The sequence below is a fragment of the Curcuma longa genome, chromosome 10 (genome assembly GCF_044706935.1).
Source record: "Curcuma longa cultivar G26 ecotype Majalengka, Jawa Barat chromosome 10, ITB_CL_G26_1.1, whole genome shotgun sequence".
NCBI classification, from domain to species: Eukaryota; Viridiplantae; Streptophyta; class Magnoliopsida; order Zingiberales; family Zingiberaceae; genus Curcuma; species Curcuma longa.
This window is the reverse complement of record NC_133870.1, coordinates 9,741,033-9,762,701: the sequence shown is the minus strand read 5'-3', so window position 1 is coordinate 9,762,701 and position 21,669 is coordinate 9,741,033. Positions and strand designations below refer to the sequence as shown.

Genomic DNA, 21,669 nt, shown 5'->3' with positions numbered 1-21,669 from the left:
AGTTTAACATGTACATTAAATGGATCGGGTTCATGTTAAGCATGCAACTGGCCGATGAGTCACAACCCATTTCTGACCCACTAACCCGCTTTGCCACCCCTTATGATGAACCCATTGATACATTCGCCATTATAGGATGTTCGAATTAGATTCGGAGCACCCTATGCATTCTTAGGAATAGCTATTTTTATTCAAATATCCCTGGAACAAATATTTCTATGTTATTATAAAAATTCAAGTCTTTGCCTTTGTATTTGTACTACTCATTCACTGGCGAACAAATATTAGAGTAGCACAAATTGCAACGGGTTGCACGTCCAACGCTTGTAACTTGCAAAGGCAAAATTTTGGATCTACAAGCAAAATCTACACAATTATTAAGACAAATTTAATTAAACCTATCAGGTAAGCAGACAGAGAGGGCAAGCATTGAAATACAGTGGCAAAGTAGAAATCTAGTTCATTCTACTTTTACATGCCATTTATAGGCACAATATGATTCAAAACTTACAAATGGAAAAAAGGTATTCAAACAATGAAATAGCCTGAAATAAATAATTTAGTGAAAAATAGGCACACATGACCGAGAGACAATAAAGACCAACAAAGGGGGGAAAAATATTCTAAACATGCATAGCCATTTTCAAATAATAAACAGTGCTTTACACTAGACAGAATTGATGTGAAGATTTCCTGACAAACCTTCCTTCAAATGAGAAACAAATTGCCATTGTTCTCGAATTTATTCACACAATGAGCTAGAATTTTGTCTTACCAGGGTTGTCAAAAGACTGGAGTCCTTTGAGCAGGTCATAATTGCATCACTAAGCGAAAGTCCTCGATGAAATTCTGACTCAAGTAGGGAACAAATGGGTAAGATGCCAAAATAAATAGCAAGTAATAGTTACAGAATTGATATTCATCCAAAGGGGTTGCTTCCAACAGTGGCAAAGGAATTATGAGTGCTTGGTTGGTTGTAACCGAAAGGCTGATTTTGATCTGAACTACCGAATGTAGTTCCATTACTGCCAGATAAAACACGTTGATTTCTGCAACGAGAAACATCATGTGGTATTAGTGCATGTAAAAATTTTCCTTTTGAAAAAACAGTGTCCGTAATGAGAAAACTATTAGGCTCGTGAAATAAACATTGATCTCTTTGACCACATGCTTTAGTAAATATTTGAGCAAGTAGATTATGAGGCGAGCACATTCATGCATAGAATTTCCATACCAAATATGTAGTTACGGTTCAAAAACCAAAGATAATATTACTTTTGAGAATTTCATTCCAGTTGGTTTTAGGAAATGGAATGAAATTTAGTTCAGAATTATGCAAATTTGAGTTTGATGAGTGTCACGGTTAGAGTGAGAATATGAAGGCTTTTGCTCGACATAGCTGATTCCTAAACAACAGTTGTGAGATCCATCATTAAATATTACTTTCGACCACGAGCAAAGCTTTGCAAAAATATGGGTGCTTGGGAGTTGGAAAAGAGATTTAACTTTTTAAAGATTTTACTATTTAGGAGAACAACAAAATTAGATTAGATAAGCAGAATTTCTCATATCATATTATCCCAACTACTTTAAGGTCAACTACATCACTCTTAGCATTCCATGTTCTCTATGCAATCTATGCAGGCTATATGCTTTGTACTATTCAAATGAATTAGATTACTTTTTACAGATTAGATAAGCAGAATTTCTCATATTATATTATCCCAACTATTTTAAGGTCAACTACATCACTCTTAGCATTCCATGTTCTCTATGCAATCTATGCAGGTTATATGATTTGTACTATTCAAATGAATTAGATTACTTTTTATTGCATTAATGAATGTTTTTTTTTTCCTTTCTCTACCACTCATACCTCACACCTCAAGCCTTCCACACCAATCAATTCACTCTTCTAATTATAGAATACATTAGTTTTCTATGAGTATGCTTATACTATCTCAATCTATTTTCTTTTATTTTATCATCTAATGAAGTTGCACTTAATTGCTCACTAAGATCACAAAACAATATGATTAGAGTAGATTAGACACCTCCTTCAGTGTGGGGGTATTCCAGGTGCCACCTTTCCATTTGAAAATCTCTATTTTAGTATATAATTTATAGAACATGATTTAGTTAACAAAATTAGGCAATGAAGTCACAATATTTTTTAAAGAAAAAAAATCAATAAATGAGAAAATTTTAGTTTGGTTTTGACTCTTTTAAAACCACATTCAAATTTGCTCAATAAAAGGATGGAAGACAATTGAGGAGATGTTGGAAATGAAAAGGAATTATGCAGTATCCCTCAAGGGTGTTTTTGCCAATATAAATATTAGAATAGAGCGCAATTGCAATGAGCAAAACTCAATAGCCAAGAGAATGGCCTTAGGAAATACTTTGAATGAGAACAGATGACCGCTAAAAGTTAATCTATCAGAAACTTGATAACAAAACAAAACAAGTGATTTCAATATTAACATAAATGTCAATCTCAATAATACCTTAATCTCCTAAATAACATACAAAAATCAGCAACCATTAGCAAAATAGAATTAGATACAATTTTCAGAAAACTTACCCCAGAGACAACGTGGCATTGGCTATTTGTGGAGCCACGTTGTTTGGAATCTGAGATATTGCAAATGGACCTGAGGGTTAATTTTTTTATTAGTATAACATATAAATTTATATGAATAATTGACCAGAAATCCCAAGTGTATCATGTAATTTTACTTGGCAACATATTAGATGCATATGGTGATTGTTGAGATGCCATCCAATGTGGGGAAGGGGCTTGAAAACTAGAACTTTGAGGTATGGAGCCTGGAGGAGTCATGTTAGATAATGCTCCTTGGAGAGGCGTCACCTACATTGGGAGAAAGGGAAAAACATTAGGATGTGACAGCTACTACTTCAGCCATCGGTTAGCCATATATGTGAATATTCTGCTCATCCACACCACAGAATATTATCCAGTCTGCATATCCAAGTATGAGACAATTGCCTCAAAATGAGAAACCTCTACTCAAAATTGGAACCAGTACATACATGAATATAAAAATATATATCCAAATTCCAAAGGTTAAGATTCTCTTTACACTCCAATTCCGGAAATTAATTATACAAAGAAGAATGGTCAGAAACATCTGATATGTCCAACAAAAAGGATGAAGTAGAAGTTGGGATGCTAAGATAGTACAGGAATTTATCATTTCTAACATTTAAGCAATATCTAATAATATACACGGTTTTTATGTACCCAAATTTATGTTAAACTAATTTGCACGAACTGTGATAAAATTGTTAACGAAAAAGACTGCATGTATATATAGAGTAGCCTAATTGAATTTAGCACATATCATGTATCAAGTATGGTCCATAAAGTTTTTGGCCATCAACATCTTTAAACTTTAGAGACTGGCATTCAAAAAATGGCAAGTGGGAAAAAAATGCATGAAGGACTTAGAATGAATGTGAATATATTGACAATGTCAAAATTGGTCACTATTTGATTGTAATTCTTGTACCTTATATGTTAGGCGAACAAGATGAATTCTTCTCTGATGAGTATTAATTGGTGAACAGACATCAAGAATTCCAACAACAATTGTGTCTTAAATATTTGGGGTTAGCTATGTACATCATGTATAATTATGGAAAACTATATGCTAGCAATATTTAGGTCTTCTAAATCATCTTAATTACCTTAAGCACTGTTGTTTTACTCCTTGCTGCAACTTTGATAGATTCGACATATGTAGCTATAGAAAATATGCCAATTTTTAACATGTACATATCTCAATCTACTTTTTCCATATTGCATTAACTGTTGGAGCTATACCTAATTTGCTCCGCAATAATAATTTTTTATTTGATCTTTTTAACAATCCCCTGCACATCCATTTCAGAATTTTTTCCACCACCTTTTTTATATTTGTAGCTGCATAAAAATTACCATAAATAAATTGTATGGTTGTTCCACAAGTACATAAACTATTGCATTTAGCCTAAAATACAATAGTAAGCACACAAGACTTCAAAAACTCCTCTATTTTAATCACCTATTTTTTATCCTACAAATCTTATCTCCATCAATATTTGTTGTTGAATAATAGCTTGCAAGATTTTCAAATCCATTCATCTTGCCTATTCCTCACCAATTAACTTAAAACACTTACATCTTCTTTCCTACAAATGAAACACTACAGACAGTAACTCAATGAATAGAAAGGTGGGAAGTGATCCCAGTGTTCAAATCTTTCAATTTCTTTGGAGGGAATTCAAAAGAGTGAAAAAAAATAGGGAGAAAAATGTTCCTCTTTCTTTCTCTTATTTTGTTCCTTGACAAATTGAGCAGCATAAATTTCAAAACCAATAAAAAACTTTTTCTATTTATTTATATCATATTTTTATTACATAAAATTTTTTAAAAATATAATATGAAAAATAATAATTCTCTGCTCCTATGAATCCCTCCAAGGATATGATGGGAAAGAAAAAAAATTATATTTCCCTTTTCCCTCAAACAAACATGCGAGAATCACTCTTTTAATTCTCTTCTTCCCTATTCTCTCTATTTTTTTTTCCATTTTTCTATCTTGCATACTATTTGTTCCCAACAGGAAAACAGCTTTACTTAATATATATATTCTTTACACAATTCCAATTTTGAATTTATTCAATTTACTCTTTCATCAGTTAGCATATATGGAAATTAGATCAAGCTTTGAAATGACATTGATTTAGGCTTAATTGACCATCTGACTTAAATGTCAATTTTAATTTTCATAACAAGCCTTTCAAAATATTCAAACAGTTGATAAAATGGATAAAACATGAACTTTCAAATATTTTGCTGACTAAAGAAAGCAAACTCTGGAGGAACTGAGCAAGGAGAGTTTCTTTGGCATGCACCGTGTATCAACTCTGGAGGGCTCAGAACAACCACAACCTTGAAGGCTATGACGGACTCAAAGTCTAGTATTCTCCATAAGATTAAGACTCGGGTATATAAGATAATATTTGTTATTTATCCTTAAGTACAGTTTCAGTTTGAGCAGTGGATAGTGGGAACTCATGTTGAGTGAAATTGTCTCGTTAGGGTGCTATACACATAGCATTGTTTTGAGGAATATAACTATGGCTGTCTTATAGTCCGTCAATTATGTATATTCAGTGAGTTTATATATATTTACATTTACAAATAAAAAAAAGCATGACGTAAATTTGTTCAGTGATAGAGTATTTTCCAAGAACATAGAATTAGAAGGATAAAAAATTATGCGAAAAGGGAAAAGCATAACCAGAAATAAAATTTGATGGTATGCACAAAGATAAACATCATGGTATATGATTTTATGAAGTTTTATGCTAGTAGACATTGCCCAATGAAATAATCTCTTTCAGGGTTTGGAATTACAAGTGACCTACTGAATTTTTTAATATGGTTGAGAACTTGAAAAAGAAAGAGAGAGAGAGAGAGAGAGACTATCATACCATTGGGGCTGGACTGCTGGTAATATCAAATGGATTCACAGATTTTGGAGATTGAGTGAATGCAGGCACCACCTGGAGGTGAAAAAAATGGTCAGTCTCAAAAAATGAAAAACCATAACAAATGAACCACTAACAAGACATATTTACAATGGCAGTTCGTACCGCACTGGTAGGGTACTGGATGTTATACCCCATACCAGGATAGAACCCTCTTTGCCAAATTGGAGCTGATACAGGTGCTGTTGGATAAAGTGAGGCAAAAAGGTCCTGTAAAAACTAACAATTTTGAGTTATGATGGCACATTGCCTGAAGTTGGTAATAAGGTTGTGTGCTACCTCTGGCAGTTCTTTTCTTCCACTATATAGAATTCCTGCAGATGATGGTTGTGAAGAAACTCCAGTGACTGTATCTTGTGGTGCTTTAGTGGCAACTCTAGGAAGATGCCCGCCAGGGTTTGCAACCACTGCAGTTAAAGATCCTTGCCCATGCGGTGCAGATGACGACATCAATTTCTGGCAAACAGTGCACACAATTTGCAAATTAAGCTAAATGAAAGCAAAAGGAAACCTAGGTGAACAAAAGAGGAAAATGCCTCTACCAGGTTGTTTGAAGATTCAATTCTAGGTGCATTGGATGACTGATCAGTAGGTATGCTATTTATGGATGGAAAAAATGCTTGCTGTCTTGTTACTGTGGACAAGCTCCCACCAGCACCAACTTTTGTGGACAAATCAATTCCAGAGGGCAAAATTAAATTATTCCCTGAAGACACTGACCCTGAAACTGATAATTGGGCAAGACCAGATACTAATTGGTTTGGATTAGGAGCCACTTGAGGCGCACTCTGATGTCCAAAATTAAAAGCTGCCCAGTCTCCCCCATTGCTAGCAACAGAGGTATCTTGTTGAGGCACAGACTGTTCTAGGTTTGCAGCAACAATAGGTTCAGGATCTACACTAAAATCTATAAGACTCTCTATATATGCCCCCTTCTGCACTGAATTTGCATCAGCAGAGCCTATGCTGCTTGAAGATAAAGAACTCTGCAATATTAAACAGATGAAGTGTGAGCAATCCAAGAAGTCTTCTGGGAACAAATAGCCAGATTATCTATTAAGGATAGAACAATTAACTATGCGAAATGCAAGAAATAAAACCTTCAATTGATTGTTAACAACAAATTTATGACTGACCATTATAATGAAAAATACATACATTCAAAATAGTAAAATATCTAATGCTCTGCTCATTTATCCAATTCATATATTAGTAATATGAGAATATGATTAAATGAATCTCATGTCATCTTAAATCTTGGCTAGGGATGAGCATAAGCCTCATGACAAGTGCTTTTCTATTAGTTACACTTCCACAAAAAGGGAAAATATCAAATCATTTTATAGTAAACTCACATGGCAGAAAATATGTCTAGAGGAGCTGTAGGCATGCCACATTTACAAGATGGCACAAAAAAGAAGTCATGTTAATATCCCTAATTGACACTATGTTCACTAACACAAGTCAAAAATAATGAAATTTCTGAAAGATCCCCAATCGCAATCAAACACATCATGCTAAACCTACCTTTGTCTGAGCAGAATCATCAGGTATGCTGGTTCCGTTTGATTTACGAGTGTCTCCAACCTGAAGTCGTGGTACATCATCACCCAAGATATCACTCACAGGGCGTACCATTGGAGGACTCAGTTTACCAATGTCTTTCTGATGATCTGGTGATTTCACATCTGGCTTTGACATGTCTGGGAACCTACGCTCTTCAATCCTTCTGTTTTGGCTTCCATTTCTAAATTTGTCATCTTTAACTCTATCATCTACCACCTCAAAATAAGCTGGACTTCTCTTTATATCACCCTGATTGTATCCAGGACTTCTTCCTCCAAAGTTAGACCCAGGACTTCTTCCTCCGTAGTTGGATCTGTAACTCCTATCATCATTTTTACCACCATAACTAGGACTATAACGACCTTCATATGGTGGACTTCTGGAACCACCTCTATATGATTCTTCCCTTTTGTTTTCATTATTGTCCCTATCACCCTGCAAGCTCACAAATAATAGAAATTATAGTCAAGCCAATTTGACGAGACTAACTTTAACTGTAAACAGAAATATAACTTTTCAAATCAACAGTATGCCCATTAGTTGCTACCTTCAACCCTTGAGACATCCCTCCAGGCCTCTCTCCAGCATATCTTCGGTCAACATAAACATGCTTAACGAACTCCCTGAGCCTATCAATATTACTGTAACTCAAAGGAATAGCAATCAGTTCGGGTTAAAAAGACATGATAGTTTACTATAAAAATGAAAGGACAGAAGGAGCAGTAACCTGCTATCAGGAAATAAGTGGCGCTGTGGGTCCCATTCCTTAAAGTAAATTTCTCTCGCACACTGTATGAAACAAAGTATCTGTTTACATGCCAGGAAAGCGTGGCTGAAACATATGTTTAAAAAAGCAAATACTTTCTACAAAGCAGTACCTCATTCCCCCCTTCTTGGAGAGCACTAACTTCCTGGGAAGTAAATTTAGCCATAGATATGGATTTAACACGATGGGTGAACTCCCTACTGCAGGGAAAAAAGATATAACATGATATATCAGATATGGAATGAATGAACAAAATACTTACAAAGACATGCTGCAAAAAAATATGAACACTTACTGTATTCCACTACAGTTTGTACAGATAAATGTCCAGAAATTTGTGCACACATATTGGGGACCCTGCCAAGATATCTACATTAGCTTAACAAAGGACAAGTAACAAACAACTTAACAGGACAAAAACTAAGTGCTAATTAATAAAACAATATTCTGAAACTTCTCCTTCCTTCCTCTCTATTAAGTTGTATAACCATGCTAGGGTATTCATATTGAAATATAGTCAAACATACATATTAGAGTGATATGTGATTGCCACAACCAATAGTCTATATCCCAATTAGACACAAACTACTCGACTACTCATGCGCTTAGGCACAATGTGAAGTTGCATAGATTGGCAAATATTTATGCAGTAGATACTCTTTTCCTTACCTGAAAATCAATTAAATGATACTCAAACAAAAAAGAACACTGTAGAAAACACATTGTTATATGTATCCATAAATTCTCCTAATTATTTGGTCATCTTTAGATATAAAGAAGAAGAATGTATATCTGTTAAGGAATTCTTGTCAATTCCTAGCACACTGTTTTGGTATAATGAAAGGGAAAGAAGAGAATTGAATGAGAACTTAGGAATAGGAATAACTAACCAAATCTCACTTCTAGTTTGGTAACCTCAAATCCAGAATATAATGAGGACGGATACATTTTAATTAACACAACCACTAAAACTTAATTTTTGAAACATTTTTTGCATATTCATTCAGTTCTATTTTCTCTTCCTATTTTAATTCATCCTTATACTGGTTCCTCCAATGGGAATAGAAACTAATGGGTTACTGTCATTCCTAATCGTTCACATGTGATTTCAAGATCCAAAACAACTAAAATCAAGGATTTTTTTCACAGTTAACTCCAATACACTAAATCTAACCAAACAATGCCAGGCTACTTTATGATAAGAACTTATGATTCAGTATTGATCTTCATCATTCTGAACAACGTAAAGAACAAAAAGGTAATATAAAAACAGAGAAGGTATCTACATATATAGCTTATTTTAGGTAGGCTATAAGAAGACCAGCAGTTAACCTAGACTGCACATTAAGGCATGATACCCAGAAAACTCCAACAGATTCTAAAAGTAAATGGTTATGAATAATATGGTAAAAAAATGTAAGAGTTAGCCACCTTATCTTGATGCCAAGAAACAGTTGAAAGGAAAAAAAATGACCAGCATATAAGCTTCTACTGTTCCACTAAGATGCTTGAATGACCACCATGAATTGATATATGTATAAAGACTGACTGGTATACCAAATCTTGCTTTACTGCAAGCTAGTACTAAGAGGCTTTCTAAAACCAGGACCAATAATCAGGATTGTTCTGAAATAAGTCAACGTCAAGGCTCAGTTTTAAGATGCAAGAAAATTTCCAAACAGTATAAAAGCATAAAAGTCTGAAATATTAGTTTAGTATTAGCATGCAAGAAATCCATGTTTTTATAGAGGTGTTACTTCAAGAATAGGTTTGATTGTCCTTGCGGATTAATTTTGCCAAAATTTCATAGTTTAACCTAACTAATGAAGATATTATTTGATGAAATGAGGTTGTATTGATGACTAATTGAATTATTGTGGGGTCCAATCAAGGACAACTGAAGCAATAAATACCAAATATGTGGCAAAGAAATCATCAAGATGTGGTAGTCCCTACAATATGTGATTGGCTACATGGATCTCATCGATCCATTCAACCTAAGTAAGACTATATTACTAATAATATTCAGGTCTATCAAATCGATTTTAGTTGGTGAATTAAACTTTTATTTGGTCTCCTTCTACCATCATACTTTCAACTCGAACCTATTCAATTTGTCAAACAACAGTATTAATTGGTTATCTTTCATCAAATCCATATTATCTTACTTTATTTCTCTTTGAATGCAACTGTCCTCCTTAGAATCACAGAAATAATTATTACATAGAACCACAAATCACCAAAAATAAAGTAAGCTCACCAAATTGTTGCAATTGATGCACCTTCGATTGGCAGGAAGTTTCAGAAGCCCTCGAATTATCTTCTCATTCTTCTCATCCTCCTTCACCCGATTCGCCATCACTATTCCCCTCTACCTCCGAGATTCCGCCCGTGATCCGCTTCTAGATCAGAAAGAAGCACAAAAATGCTCAAATTGGCTCGAACGCGTGCATCGATCAAGAGAAAACGTACGGGACCAAAACAAGAAGAACGCCCTCATCTCGCAGCCATCCAAGAACTAAAGGCTAAGATCTACGGAACAATGCCATGGAGAGCCAGGGGGAGGAGATCGTACCTGATTTCAACCGTCAAACGAGCGGACTCGCGTGCGAGGAACGGAGCCGGCGATCGACCAATAGATGAGCAGATCGAAAACCAAATGGTACGCGGAAAAAGAGATGTTTTTTGTGTCGTCTAGTAAATAAAATTTCAATTTGCCCCCTAAAGTTTTGTCATCTTGAACTTCTCAGTGGCAGATAAAAACAACCGCCGGTTTTGCCGGTGGACGACGGGTTGCTGCCCGTTCGCGACGGGCTCAACCGAGCGCCAGCTCAGCTCTGACCTGTCCAGACAATATACTCTAAAACCCACTGACGTGGCATACCACCACTGGTCATGTGCTTGTGAAGCCGAGTCGGTGGAGAAGAATTAAATGAGGTCTCGGTTTTTTGTTGCACAAAATTGAAATTTCAGTCGAAAATAAATTTGTGAAAAAAAAGACGGCAAATGGAGTACGCAAATGACAAATAGGCAGTTTTCCCATGCCACACGATCTCGTGATTTTTTTTTAAACGATTAAATAGTTTTTTTTATTGAAGTGATTATTAATTCGCTGGGACTAAAATATTTTAAAAAAATGAGATTTCAATTAATTAAATTTCAATCTAATTCAAACTTATTTGATAAGATAATTGAAAACATAATTTAAAATTAATTAAATTGTTGAAATATATATATATATATTTTTTATTTATTTATTTATTTATGTTGAAAGCTTTAATTGTTTAAATGTTTAATTCCGGCTATTCTCGTTCATCTCCCTCTCACGCTCTACGTGTGGCCCAACTTTCCACCTTTAGCATCTTCATTAACAGTGTTAAGCTTATCTGCGACGTGATTTGTTCTATCTTATCGGCTTTTCAGGTCTATAAATACGAGCCTCCTCTGTGTTCCGGTCAAAAATCGACGACAATCAATCCATCGGTTAGGAAGATGTCACCTCAACCGATGCGGGCCCGGGTAGGAGGAAGACCTGCGAGATTAACACGAACGAACGAATTAGCTGGCGCCGAGGGATCCGGCAGGCCAGTCCGACGCTCAAGTCAGTTTTCCGATGAAGAGAGGTAGTAGAAGGAGGAACAGTGTAGTAGTCGAAATGTAAGAGATTCGGATCCCTTGTTCATACCTGCGTGCGAAGTAATATACCTCCGAAGGGAACATTCCATCTGACAGGAGGAGCAGACGGTGGAGGTATCCAGGGGGACCAAGCCAGGACGTATCTGACACCTGCGCTAATAGGAGGGCATCTAGGCAACAACAACGATACCTCTATACCTGTTCTGCCGCAAGATGTCATACGTCACCTTTGTCTTTTAGCTGCAAGTAGAAAGATAGCTGCAGGGACGAGATGAAACATGGGGACGTGGGCGCAGCCCTCCCCTGCGCAGCCGTTCGCACGCTTAACTGTCGGTGTCGCAGTTGAGTGACAGTGAGACCTGAGCATGAGTTGTACGTCGGAGTGGGAAAAGGTATCCGGGACCAGTGAGGACTGGGTTTAACCGGGTGGTGTGACTAAAGCAAGTGGCCGGGCAGACCGGGCAGATTGATCATCGGGCGCGCTGAGTCCATGTCTACTAAGATAAGATTGAAGAATGGGTACCCTAGAAAATATGCGCGAGAGAATAAGGTCGGCCTAAGCATGGCCAAAGGCCTCCTATCCCAGGCAGGGGAGGTAAAGACACAATTTGGTCGTGCAAGGAGCACTGGCCCATAGCCGGGCAGGCTAAGTGTTTCGGGGAGATGACCGGACGAGGCGCCTAGTTCAGAGGGGAATGGTTAATCAAATTGGCAGGGACGGTGGCCAGAGTTGCTCGGGAGTTATTCCAGCAATGTGAGGTATCCTCGGGCCATGCTACGACTGCGTTGTCCCGGGAAGACAGGTGAAAAGCCGGTGCTGGCCGAGCTAACGATGCCGGGACTTCTTGCGGTGATGGTCTACCCGGGAAGACCGAGCGCCGAGCTCATCGACCCGGGTAAGTTCCTTGGGCCCTTCAGGTCCTTGCCCTCGGGGCGGGGATGGTGGACCCGACGGCTGGCCAAGTAGGGCGAGCTATTGACCTTCTCGGCGACAGAGGACCGAGCAAGACCTCCTTAACTGTGGGCCCCGGGGATGGCCAGATAGGACTGCCTATTGACCCTTCCTGCCACGGGGGACCGAGCAGGACCTACCGTATCACTCTATTTTCCCGAAGAAGAAGAAGAAGTAGCAGCCACAGATGTTGATATCAGGGCAGCCGGACGATGTAGCCCGAGAATGCCTAATTCGGATCCCCTTTGGTAGCTTTCCGACGGCCCGCTCGGTTTGCAGCCTGTGGAAGCGGGAGATCGACTCCCCCTACTTCCACTGCCGGCGTAAAGCTGCCGGCAGGACCCAGCACGTCATCGCCCTCGCGCAGGCAGAATCAACCTCCGTTTCTCCTGCTTCTACAGCAAATCCGGCGGACTCCGCCTCCGGAGGTTATCCCATCCCTTCCTACCGTCTCGTCCTTTTAGAGCCCGTGACCGGTTCTTGGAGCCGCCTCCCCCCTGCCCCTCCCCTCCCCCGGGGACTCCCCCTCTTCTGCCGCCTCGCTGGCATCGGCCACCAGGCGATCCTCCTCGGAGGGTGGGACCCCGATACGTGGGCCGCCTCCGACGGCGTCCACGTCTACGACTTCGCCTCCGGGACATGGCGTCGAGGCGCCGCCATGCCGGGCCCTCGCCGGTCCTTCTTTGCCTGCGGAAACGGAGCAGGGATGAACACCGTGATCGTCGCCGGCGGCCACGACGAGGAGAAGAACGCCCTGCGATCGGCGATGGCGTATGACGTCGGCATTGACGCGTGGGCCACGCTGCCGGACATGTTGAGGGAGCGGGATGAGTGCTGCGGAGCGTGGCTGCGCGGGAGGTTCCACGTCGTCGGCGGGTACCCGACGACCGAGCAGGGGAGGTTCTCGCCGACTGCGGAGGTGCTCGATGAGTCGGCGGTGCGGTGGGGGGCGGCGAAGCTGGAGCTGGCGGAGGACGGGTCGCGGATGAGGACCTGCGTGGCTGGCCGTGAAGGTCGCCGGTTATACGTGTGCCGGGACGAGGGGCAGCTGGCGGCGTCGGTGGAGGGGGCGGCGGGGTGGCAATCGATGGGAGATGTGCCCGCCGACTTGCGGGTGGCGACGCAGCTGGTCACGTGGGACGGCGGGCTGATGGTGACGGGGCTAGCGAGCCACGGCGGGCCACTGGCGGCGTACGTGATGGAGGAAGGGCCGGAGGAATACTCCGGCCATGTTCACGAACGGTGCTCCCTTGAGATCTAATATACAATTAAACTTCACTTCATCTTTAATTTTTATTCCTTTTTTGGTTTTAATTCTAATATTAATCTTGTTTTCAAGCAAGAAAAAAATCATAAAAAACAAAATTTAACATTAATTGAATAAAATCAGGCATTTTAAAGATAATTAAATAAACAAAATCTTAATTGTGTATCAATATTTGTCAACTAACAATTAAAATGACAAGCAAGATGGCCCATTCTTATTTCAAATAGTCAATTAAGGAAGATTTTACAGTTTGGTGCGAAATTAAAAGAAGAAATACATTAATGAATTTTTTTCGATGGATAAACTAGCAATCGATTTAGTTATGATAAATGGAAAATTAATAATCCTTATTTTAACTTTATTTTTTATTTTTTATTTTTTATTTCATTGCAATTATACTAGTATTAATAATAATTATATATTATGTGTGAAAAATAGATAATTTGAGCTTGCTCTCTATTAGTAGTTTATTATTGAGATAAAATCTCATTTAGAGTTAAGCTTGTGAAATCCAATTGATTAGGTTAAGGTGTTAGCTTCCTTACTTCAGCAAAAAAAAAAAAAAAAAGAATCCACCATCTCAACGGTTCCACACGATCGACCTCACAATCATCTGTGAGGAACTTCCTTACACTTGGTAAGGTTGTGGCGTTGAATCCATCCTAAATCGAATCTCCAAACCACATTAGATTTTTATTACTAATCCTTGTGCATTCATAGTCGATCCTAAGGATTTAGGGCATCTCAAATCTAAAGTTTTTGAGAGGTTTGTGAAATTAAAAAAAGCTGAATAAAAAATTCTAACTATTGTGGAGATAACGTTTGAGATTTTTAATTTAAAAACAGTAGTAAAATTCCAATTCCAAAATTATTTTTTTCTCTCAAAAGTAATAATATAGGTGAGGTTGGTAATTAATTAATAATAAAGTTTAAGATTTATAGAAAGATTTTTTTATTGTTGAGAGAATAATAAATATTTATGTATTTAAAGTGGCATATTGAGAATTACAAAAAAAAAAATCATTTAGAATCTCTAACCATTGGAAATGCCCTTGCTTATCAATTTCATGTGTTGTGCAACAGAAGCAGTTTTAGATTGCTAAAGGAAGGGGCGAATAGAGTCCTTAAAAAAAAACTTCAATTTCTCTTTCTAACTAACTATCAAGGACACCTATATTAATTTGAAACTAATATAAACATAAAAAAGAAGAGATGAAATTTACTTGGTTTACAATTAGAAGGTTACTAGTTTAAGACTATGAAAAACTCCACTAAAATCTTCTTCTTTGAACACAAGTCAGAAACAGAGTAGTCTCTTACAACGATTAAGCACGAGAAAATAAAATAGAAGTGAATGACAATTGAATTTGAGTATATTGTGTTCTTCTTTGAGTTTTATTTTATTTATAGTTTTTTCTTCAATTTGACCGTTGTGATGATGTGACATCTCTAGACGTCTGGAGGTATTCCGGACGCCTGGACTTGTCAAATTTCATCTACTCTAGCAACGATCTGCTAACAGCTCTCAATGACTTCTTGCATTCCAGATGCTTGGAGGTGATTCAGACGCTTGAATTCTATTGACGAGTCTTGTATAATTATCTACCTCACTGTTCAGTCATGTATAATTATCTAACTACCCTAATTTATTAATCTGTCAGGTGGATTGTAGTAGTTACTATAAATGCTACAATGTGAACATGAATAATTAGATTTCATATTGTAGCAGCTATAAAATTGTTACTACTATAACTCATTTGAACGTTTCAAGATTTAGGTGGAAGATAACAATACCAAACAATACTCGAGGGCAATTGGATAATTATACATGACTGAACAATAGGATGGAGCGCCCTTGGATAAAAAAATCAAAGTGGCATCCCTTTTGATGATTTGAAAAAAAAAATGGCATTTTAGTTTTTGCCCATACAGGGGCGGATCCAGACGAGGGCTGGAGGGGGCTGAAGCCCTCGCCAGGAAATAGAAATTGAAAAAAAGGAGGTTTTTCAGCAATATGGCGAAGAGCAAATACCTTGTTGATCCCCTAGATTCTAACGATCGAAACTCAAACTATTTTGAAGTAGGATCTCCCACTGGATCTTAAGCTCAACAGGATCGCAACTTATAAGACTACTCTTGGATCTTTAATCAATTCTTGAGGAAAAATTTTTCCCTGCCTCTTTACTAAAAACAAGAGATCTCAATGAGGACGAAGCATCTAATCCGGGACAATGTTAAATAAACGAACAAAATGCTACTTTTCCGGGTGAAAAGCAAGGAGACTCTTTGAGTATAATAACCACCTTCTTATTCAACTCCCAAAGTAATCTTCCAGAAGCAGCTCGATTAGAATAGATCTCCAGTCCTGATCGCCTGCGGATCTCAACTGGAAGGATCAAAAGGCGCGGGGTGCCGCTCCCTAAGATCGAAGAAGCAAAGCGCGTCTCTTTTTTTTCGGTGGTTTTTTGTGGCAAAAGTGGGCCGACAAATTTATCCTTGATAAAAATATCCAACCGGAATCCAGATTTATCTATTTTGACAACAAACCCCTCAAAATTAGAAATTTGCAATTTTACTTCAGCAAACAAAATTATTGATAATGTGACAAATTTCAATTCTAGTAAACCATCGCTATCGTTTTGTCCTTTTGTTGCGTCTCTCGTAAGACATATTATACATTCTAGAGACTTAAACGATCGATTTCATGATTATTATAAGAAGGTAAATCAAAGAGTTGTAATTGACTACTACAGACATTATTTCATCGAGATTTAATCCTTATTCACTTCAACAAATTTATTCCACAATAATCAACTCAACTATGCTCGAGAACATACATGTGTGATATTTGAAATGCACACTTTCTATTATCTGAAATAAAATTTTTTTTATGCAAGTTACAATAGAAGGGAATTGAAATATCCCGACCTCAAAAGTGATTTACTGCCCAACAGGATGCTTTGTATCTCCTAAGGTCTTCTTCATTGATTCAATTATCAGAATTTCAATTTGGAAAGTACTTTGAGTGATGTATTTTGAGTGATCTGCATTTTAATTGAGTGATCTGCATTTTGAGTGATGTATTTCTGGATTTTCGGATAAAGATTTTTTCCTTCCGCACATTTATACATTTACGTTTAAAAAAAATATTGATTATATTCCTCTATACTGTAGTTGAATTTATGATTTTAGAGTGTTTTGGATTGATTATTATATTGTAAAAAAAATTTATTAGCCCCCGCTAAATATTATTTCTGGATCCGCCCCTGTGCCCATATGTCTTACTACCATTCTTAAGTTTTTATACTTGTGATTAGGGGCGTAAACAAATTGAATTGAACCAAATAATATGGAAATATTAATATTTGATTTTGAATTTGAAAAATATATGTGATATTCAAATTTGATTTAAAGTTCAAAAATACAAATAATTTTTTAGCTCGAGCTTGGTTGGAAATAAAATTAGAACTCGAGTTCAGTTCAAATCTTAATTCGAGCAAAATCAAATTATAATTCGAAATGATTTAAATTTGAGTTTGATTTAAGTTATTCGAACATTAATTTAAGCATACTTAAATTAAAATTGTGTAAAAATAATCAGAGTTCGATTCGTGAACGATTCGTGAACAATCACATAAAATATTATGAGTTCGAATTCAGATTGAAAAATTTATCGAGCATGTTCGAGTTTGTCTCGAATTCTATAATTTTGAATGCAAATCAAATATTTTTCAAACCGACTTGAAAAGCTTATGAACAAGCTTGATTCATTTACACCTCGATCATGCTTATATGTTTATACTTTTATTATTTTGATGCATGAAAATGGGAAAGAGAGCTTAAGTTAGAACTCTTTTTTACTAAGAAACAAAATCGTTACCTTATACCACTTGACTATATAGTACAGCGTAGTCAAGATTGTCAATCCGACGATGAATCAGTAAATTAAAAAAATAATACGATACAAAATATATAATAAAATTTATATATTAATTTTATATGTTTTTATAGCAATATTTTCTGAGATTTACCTTAACAAAAATGAAAGCCCAACCTTAACAAAAATATTTGGGTTGACCCAAGGTGGTTTTTGAATGGCCAAAACTTGTGTTTGAAAGTTGGGTCGACCTAACATTTTTGCTAGGTCGGTTTAAGTTGGCTAGTTTTTATACCAAAGTATAATGCCTCTATTTAATTCAATCAAATATCTTTATTTATAGCAAAGTTGGTTACGATGCAACAGACTTACAGAATATCTTTATTTAGTCCAAACATTCACTTTTAGCGGCCTTATTTAGTTTAACCATATTTCAAAGAAATTAGTTAGTAGATGTAACTTCCACCTAAATTTTGATAAACTTTCGGCTACATTCTACCATAAATTTATTTAAATTTATAAATTTCATTTTAGTATTTAATCCTCGACTCCACATCTTTTTTTTTATTTCAGCAAAAAAATTTAAAAAAAAACAATTTTATTATAAAAAAATATTTAAAATAGCACTTTATATTTCAAAAATACTTTAATTTCAACAGGGTTCTAATATACTCAAAATCATTAAGTAGTTATAGTTAAAACTATTTTAAATTAGTTAAAAATGTTTAAATATTAGTAAAAGTTGTTTTAAATTAATTAAAATTATTTAGAAATAAGAATAATTTTGATTAAAATTTTGGTTTCGGTATTTTACTGAACCACGTAAGCAAGTTTCAAAATTACCTAAATCACATACTAAATTTTTATAATACCCAAATCATATATCATATTCCCGAAATACTACTCTTTCTCTCTAGGTTCATGGATCAATTTTATTCAAAATTGACTTATGAATTTAGAGAACTCTGAATTACTTCAAATCAAAACCAATATACTCCTAAAAACCTCTTTGATATATTTATGCCCTCGAGTCTAAATTAGATATCATAAATTATGAATAATAAATTTTTAAACTTATAAAGGTTCAATGTAATTTGTTACAAACTCATTATAAGACTTAGGACAACACCACTAATAGGTTCTTAGGACTCTCTTTGTTCAAAAAATATTAAACTTTTAAATTTTCAAATAGTGTAGATTCATTAGTTAGTTTAGTTCCAAGCTAATTGATAAACGTAAAACTCCTAATCACTTCAAATCAAAACTAATATACTTTTAAAAATTTTCTTAAAATACCTATGTCTTATATCTGAATTTGATAGCGTAAATTGAGAATAATAAATTTTTGAATGAGTAGAATAAAAAATTAAAGATATACTCTTAATTTAATTTAATATTCTCAATTTACGTTATCAAAATACACTAAGGAGATTTTGGTTAGGAGTAATTTGAAATTCTCTAGATATATCTGTCAGACGAAACTAATTGGTGAGAGAAAGAGGAGTATTTGGGAATATGATATGTGATTTGAGTATTATAAAAGTTGGATATATATATTATTTATATAATATCGAGATTAAAGGTGAGCAAAAGTTCAGTTAAATTGAATAAATCGATCAAATTTAAAAATCTATTTTGATTATTTCTAAATTTTATTTTAAAAAAAATTGATTATATCAGTTAATTTGGTTCAGTTTCGATTTTAAAATCCTTTATTCGATTATATCAAATAAATTGAATAAATAAAAATAAAAAATAATCGATAAATTATTAACTAAATGAACTTATAAATCTCTAACTAATTTATAAATCTCTCATAATTTATTAACTAAATGAACTTATATTCAATTTTTATTTTAAAATTTGATTGATTCGATTAATTTAAAAAATTTATTTTATTCAATTTTGATTAATTAAATTTGATTAATTATTTTTTAAGCGAATCCTCACTCCTCATCAAAACTTACCGTTAGTAAAATGTCAAAATTTTATGTTGTAGTCCTTTTGATTTTTTTTTAAAAATAAAAATATCCCTAATGGAAATGATCTTAAATAATGAGTACTTGAACCCGGTGTTGCGAGCGAAGACAGAGTATTTTTTTTTAAAATACAAATATCCATAATTAAGAGTAAATAATATTCGATTAAAATAGAATTGAATCAAATCGAATTAATCAAAATTGAATTAAATTGATTATTTTTGAAATAACCAAATTAATTAAATTTTTAAATAAAAATCGAACAGATAAAATATCGATTATTTTAGTTTTCGACCGAATTAACCAAAATTTTTAAATATTATGAAAATAAATTTTATTAATTAATTAAAATTTTATAAATTTACTTACTTAAAAATTTATAAATTATTTTTTTATTTTGATTAATTTATTTGATTTAATCAAATAAAAAATTATAAAATTTAAATCGAACCGAATTAATTTGGAATAATTAATTTTTTTAAAAAATAATTAAAATTCTTAAATAATCAAACTGAATTTTTAAATTTAATTAATTTATTTAAATTTAATTAAATTTTTACTTTTTTTTTATCATAATGGAAGACTCGGAAATTTATTTTTTTAAAATACAAATATCCATAATAGAAGACCCGGCATCGCAGAGTATTTGGTACAAAGCTATACGGGTGGGGGTTTTTAAATACGGGTTCATGGCTTTCGAAAAAGGAGACAAAATTTTTTTTTTTCTCTTCGTCTCTCGTAGTGGAGGTAGAAGAGAAACTCTTGAAGGAGAAGGAGAAGCCGAAAGGGATTCAGACGGTCCTTGGTGGTGATCGGTTAGGGAAGCGGAAGCCGCCGAGTGCCTCGTTGCTTCTCGAACCCTCGTGTTCAACTAGAGGTTGGCACCGATCTGTTCTCCGCCGTCTCTTCCGGTTATTTTTTCCTTCCAGCATTTAAATTTTTGGTAGATTTTTGTTCCTTGAAGAATGGATCCGGAGAGCACTAACTTTCAGCGTGGATATCGTTGATTGTGCATTTATTGTTTTACTTGATTTTGGGTTAGATTTTTTTTAGGGAACTCTTGGATTAGCCCGAACGACAGAGTCATTACTAGGCAGGCTATTTTTTCTCTTATGGATTAGGAGAGTAATGTAGAAGACAAATCCTTTGCGTCTTGGATTTCCGAAGACCTTCGGTCTAATCACATCATTACCAATCCAAAATAGCAGTTAAGCATATTTCAATTAATAAGGATTTATCATATAATTCATATTCAGTACTAGTTGTTACCATAAGATTATATACTATAAAACCCTATAAATAATTTGTACATATAGTTCTATTCCGCTTACACAAATTCTACGTCCATGGTAGCAAAGCAATTGAGCCATTGAGATCAATTACAGCCGCCTGCAGTCACCCTTCTCTATGTGACTGCAGCCACGTGCTAGGCACCCTTGTTTGCGTGACTTTGGCCACCCACGACCATCCTCCATGGGACCATAGCTGATAGCAAGCCAGACTTCTCTGTGTGACTATAACCGACAGTCGGCCCTCCTATGTGCAACCAAAGTTGTGACCTCTCTTCTTCATGTGATCATAGCCGATTTCACTCACCCTCCTTTGTGTGACTTTCAATTGCTCTTCAACATGTGTCCTCTTAGTGACATTTATACGCAATGGCCTCAAGTTTCAGTTGATATCCTCTCTCAAGAAATTTGGTGGTCTCTACATTATTCATCAAACTAGAATACATTACTAAGCGATTAAGGATCTAGATTGGTGCACGACAATGACTACAAAATTTGATACTCCCCTCTACAATGAAACATAAAATTTACGTCCAAAATTGCTCTATGAATGTTGTGGGCTCAAAATGGGTTTTCGAGTATTGAGTTGATAATTTCTCTAAACATCATAAAGCTTGGGTTGTGGTAAAGTGATTCCATCAATAGCTAAGTATCCATTTAATGACACCTATAGTTAATCATTAAAATTACAATTGTTAGACTACTATTATTTACAGACAACAACTCTAAGTGGCTGCAACGACTTCTAGATATTTCCATTGCCTTTTTTCATTGTCAC

General features: G+C 35.6%; 2 protein-coding genes across 4 annotated transcripts; one reads left to right on the top strand and one right to left on the bottom strand.

The window, feature by feature from the left end:
* Positions 1–677: 677 nt before the first annotated feature.
* On the bottom strand, positions 678–10,666 carry LOC141836380 (uncharacterized). 3 transcript variants are annotated; one of them, XM_074723853.1, is made up of 14 exons: positions 10,467–10,666; positions 10,152–10,293; positions 8,187–8,248; positions 8,004–8,091; positions 7,853–7,914; positions 7,673–7,766; positions 7,087–7,560; positions 6,102–6,545; positions 5,839–6,015; positions 5,665–5,769; positions 5,503–5,574; positions 2,740–2,872; positions 2,585–2,654; positions 678–1,049 (listed from the first exon to the last, which is right to left on the bottom strand). In XM_074723853.1, the coding sequence occupies exons 2-14, from the start codon at positions 10,248–10,250 to the stop codon at positions 920–922; spliced, it is 2,010 nt and encodes a 669-aa protein (XP_074579954.1). In that variant the 5' UTR covers positions 10,251–10,293; positions 10,467–10,666; the 3' UTR covers positions 678–919. The 3 variants fall into 3 exon arrangements, with proteins under 3 accessions (XP_074579954.1, XP_074579956.1, XP_074579953.1); XM_074723855.1 differs by lacking the exon at positions 10,467–10,666 and adding an exon at positions 10,364–10,460; XM_074723852.1 differs by lacking the exon at positions 10,467–10,666 and having other exon boundaries at positions 10,152–10,460.
* A 2,000-nt stretch (positions 10,667–12,666) lies between these two features.
* Positions 12,667–13,740, top strand: LOC141835617 (F-box/kelch-repeat protein At1g80440-like). The gene has a single exon (XM_074722999.1). The coding sequence runs from the start codon at positions 12,667–12,669 to the stop codon at positions 13,738–13,740; it is 1,074 nt and encodes a 357-aa protein (XP_074579100.1).
* The last annotated feature ends 7,929 nt before the right edge of the window (positions 13,741–21,669 follow it).

Excerpts from the sequence above, each read along its gene's own strand:
- LOC141836380 (XM_074723853.1), bottom strand. The coding sequence starts at position 10,250 with ATGGCGAATCGGGTGAAGGAGGATGAGAAGAATGAGAAGATAATTCGA. Across the intron at positions 5,770-5,838 it reads GAAGAAAAGAACTGCCAGAG|GACCTTTTTGCCTCACTTTA; the intron begins GTAGCACACAAC and ends TAGTTTTTACAG. Across the intron at positions 1,050-2,584 it reads AATGCCACGTTGTCTCTGGG|AAATCAACGTGTTTTATCTG; the intron begins GTAAGTTTTCTG and ends TTCTCGTTGCAG.
- LOC141835617 (XM_074722999.1), top strand. The coding sequence starts at position 12,667 with ATGTTGATATCAGGGCAGCCGGACGATGTAGCCCGAGAATGCCTAATT.